At 34.0% G+C, this 3075-nt stretch overlaps 1 protein-coding gene across 1 annotated transcript; it reads right to left on the bottom strand.

The window, feature by feature from the left end:
- Nucleotides 1-223: 223 nt before the first annotated feature.
- LOC144851464 (uncharacterized) lies at nt 224-2206 on the bottom strand. Its single transcript, XM_078708953.1, has 5 exons — nt 2118-2206; nt 1782-1937; nt 1329-1655; nt 501-544; nt 224-259 (listed from the first exon to the last, which is right to left on the bottom strand). The coding sequence occupies exons 1-3, from the start codon at nt 2204-2206 to the stop codon at nt 1409-1411; spliced, it is 492 nt and encodes a 163-aa protein (XP_078565079.1). The 3' UTR covers nt 224-259; nt 501-544; nt 1329-1408.
- Nucleotides 2207-3075: the final 869 nt, after the last annotated feature.

Raw genomic sequence — 3075 nt, 5'->3', positions numbered from 1 at the left:
CGAAAATCTAATTTGTGTCTGATAAGTGCCATTTCCGGCATCTACAGTTGCACAACTCTTAAACATTTCTTATGACACAGGGACAGATTGGAATGGAAAATGGGACATGGATTAATTAATTTTAACACTAAAAAAGAACTTCATAGAAAGAGTCAATCTTAATTTCACCTCACCTCAGCACCAGCTGGTATAGATTTTTATTAGTAATGTTTTATAAGCTTACCTGTGATGTTTTCTTCTTCTTTAAAAGTTTCATCTGCTGATCAATAATAAAAGAAAAGTTAACAATTTAATATATTCCTAATATCTATCTGTACATTAAGTACTTTGATTGCACTGATTGCATTGAAGAACTTAAGATCTACCATAAAATTTTTTTCCATGTTTAAAACAACAAATATATGGTCTTGATTTTATGGCACTCTGGAATTGTCTCTTCTATTAGCAAAAGAAGTATTCTCATTTTACATACTTTGTTTATAAACTATATTAAAGCTTACCTGTAAAAGTATTCATTTCTACTTCTAGGCTTCTGGGTTATCTCCTATAGAAAAACACAATAAAATAAGTTTTTCTTATTCTTCTTACCTGTACAAGTGTTGCCACTTGTTAATTTGACAAAATTTGCTGATTTTTCAATTACCTACTGGCAGAACAGGTAAGTAAAAGATATGTACTGTGTGGGTAATAAGCTGTACGGACTATATAAAGGGCAGGAAATATTTTGAGATAATCTAGGTTTTGGCGAGATTCTGGTTTTTAAGGTGTTTATGCTTTGTGAGAGTGAAGTTTGCATTGTACCAGCAACAATGCCTATTTTTTTTTAAAAAAGATGTGCCGTGTTTAAATCGTTTTCACCCGCAACTACAGCAATTGCATTATAATTCTTCAAGGTTGATATGTCCTTGGCTATTGGCTTGTCTTTAATTTGAGGCGATTTATACAGCCGATGAAATCAAATTTGAAAGTAGTCTGTAATTGGATTTTTATGGGAGTGTCGACTTGTAGGTACTTTTGGCTAGTCTTCAACATAAGTTGCTCTTAGAGTGGATACAATAGTCTACAATTGAAGATGCTTTTAAAATTGGGGTAGGGGAAGTATTAATAGAAGGTAGTGGGTTAAATAGAGGGAGACCTGCATTGAATATTTGAAATGGACTGTAGTCTTCAAAAAGAAGTTGCTCTTAGATTGGATACATCACTAGTCTACAATTGATGGTGATTTTTGAATTATAATGCAGTATTAAATAGAAGATGGATGGTTAATTAGAGAGAGAACTGCATTGACAATTTGAAAATGACTTATAATTAATTAAAAAATCACCAACCTTGGAATCCACATGTTCTGCAATATCCGTTGTAAAATCTTCAATTAGATTAAACTGAACATTAAATTTCTCCAAAACTTTTACTGTTGATCTGCGATTGATATGTGGAAAACACCCTCAATGACAGAAAACTCTGTTGAGTTGATACCTTCTAGCGTGGATGAGTTGGAATAAACAATGCTGAATTCAAAGAAGTAACCACTTCCCGACAGATTGGCCCAGCCATGGATTATATCTACAGTGTTGTTGTTGACGAGCTCTGCATCAGATACTCCTGGGCATTTTCCATGGATGTGAAGAATGTCCCAGATTTTGCACAATTTCAGCCTGAAAAAATCAAAAAATCATTATTCCTTTTTTTCGTAGAATATTTGTATCAAACCTATGGTGTATTACCAAAGCTTGATAGCCTACAGTATATTGGAGTTTAGAAAGAATTGTGTTAAAACCTACACTGGTATCCAATATAGAGATGCAAGGCTGAACCTCAAATGGATGGTTCTCCATAGCATCAGCCTTAAACGTATACTCATTGTGCTTTGGAATTGATAGATGATTTCTACTCCTTGGTCACTAGATGCCTCTTCTTCAGCTTGCTTCTCAGAATACCTGTGAACCAATTAGTTATGTTGGTTTGTAATGATATAGGCATTATGGTTATGTTTGTTGCACGCCACACATGAGAATACAATTTAAGACTTTGGACAAGACGATACAAGCCAGTTCTATACTACAGTAACTCTACAGAAAACTCTACTTCAACTCATTACTTCTTAAAATGTGACTTACGTTTCATTGCCTGTACTTGGACCTCCTGTTGTATTTGTTGCTCTCACACCCCTTGTTGGGTCTTCAGCTGGGGGAGAAGGATCGGTCATTGCTAATAACCTCAACTTCAAGACTCTCGTACAAAGTACCGGTTTGTGCTGCATTAACAATTTCTGCTTGAAGGTTAACTAACTCATCATGTTCAAGGGTTGAATTGCCTGTAAGGAAAAAATATTAATTATTGTTTACATATTAAAAGAATAGGTAATTAAATAAAATTCAACTCATTTCTAAACATATGAAACTGAAAAAAGAAGAAATCTAGATAGATTATGTGATACTTTAATATGGTTAAAGAAAGCTATTTACTTATTATATATACCAAACTGGCAAGATTGTTAACAAGATCTTCTTCATAGAAAACATCAACAGGAGCCACACCAAAGTCAACCATTATAACCGGTGTAGTGATGATGTCAATTGGGTCACTACCACGTATAAGTATCCAAAGAGTCTGCCAATCGCGATCAAAATAGTTCTCGCCATAAATGCTGGAGTCAGGAGTTGGCATGAACTGATCGTTTGGATCTTCTGGAACCCATATTTCTCTTTCTATTAATGGCAATGATGTCGAAAGAGTTGACAATTTTAAATATCTTGGACTTACATTTGATTCACTTATGTCATGGAAACAGCATGTTGAACAAGTAGCTTCTAGAGTATCACAACGTATCGGTATTATTCGTAGATTAAGATATTATATTCCAAATTTTGCTTTAAGACTACTTGCTAATGCAATAGTATTACCTTGTTTTGATTACTGTAGTAATGTTTGGTCAAATTGTAACTTAGAACTTGTTAATCGTCTTCAAGTACTTCAAAATAGAGTAGCTAGAATCATTCTTTATGCTGATATGTACACCCCTATAACAGAATTGATGTCCTCACTAAAATGGAAGAGTGTCCATGACAGATGGGA

The sequence above is a fragment of the Antedon bifida genome, chromosome 9 (assembly GCF_963402885.1).
Source record: "Antedon bifida chromosome 9, ecAntBifi1.1, whole genome shotgun sequence".
Classification (NCBI taxonomy): domain Eukaryota; kingdom Metazoa; phylum Echinodermata; class Crinoidea; order Comatulida; family Antedonidae; genus Antedon; species Antedon bifida.
Note: the sequence above shows the minus strand (reverse complement) of the source record. Positions and strands in the feature narration are given on the sequence as shown.

What these genes read in the sequence shown, in the direction of transcription:
- LOC144851464 (XM_078708953.1), bottom strand. Translation starts at nt 2,206, where the DNA reads ATGACCGATCCTTCTCCCCCAGCTGAAGACCCAACAAGGGGTGTGAGA. An exon ending in CCAAGTACAGGCAATGAAAC is followed by an intron (nt 1,938 to 2,117) that starts GTAAGTCACATT and finishes ATTGGTTCACAG; the next exon opens with GTATTCTGAGAAGCAAGCTG. An exon ending in TCTCTATATTGGATACCAGT is followed by an intron (nt 1,656 to 1,781) that starts GTAGGTTTTAAC and finishes TGATTTTTTCAG; the next exon opens with GCTGAAATTGTGCAAAATCT.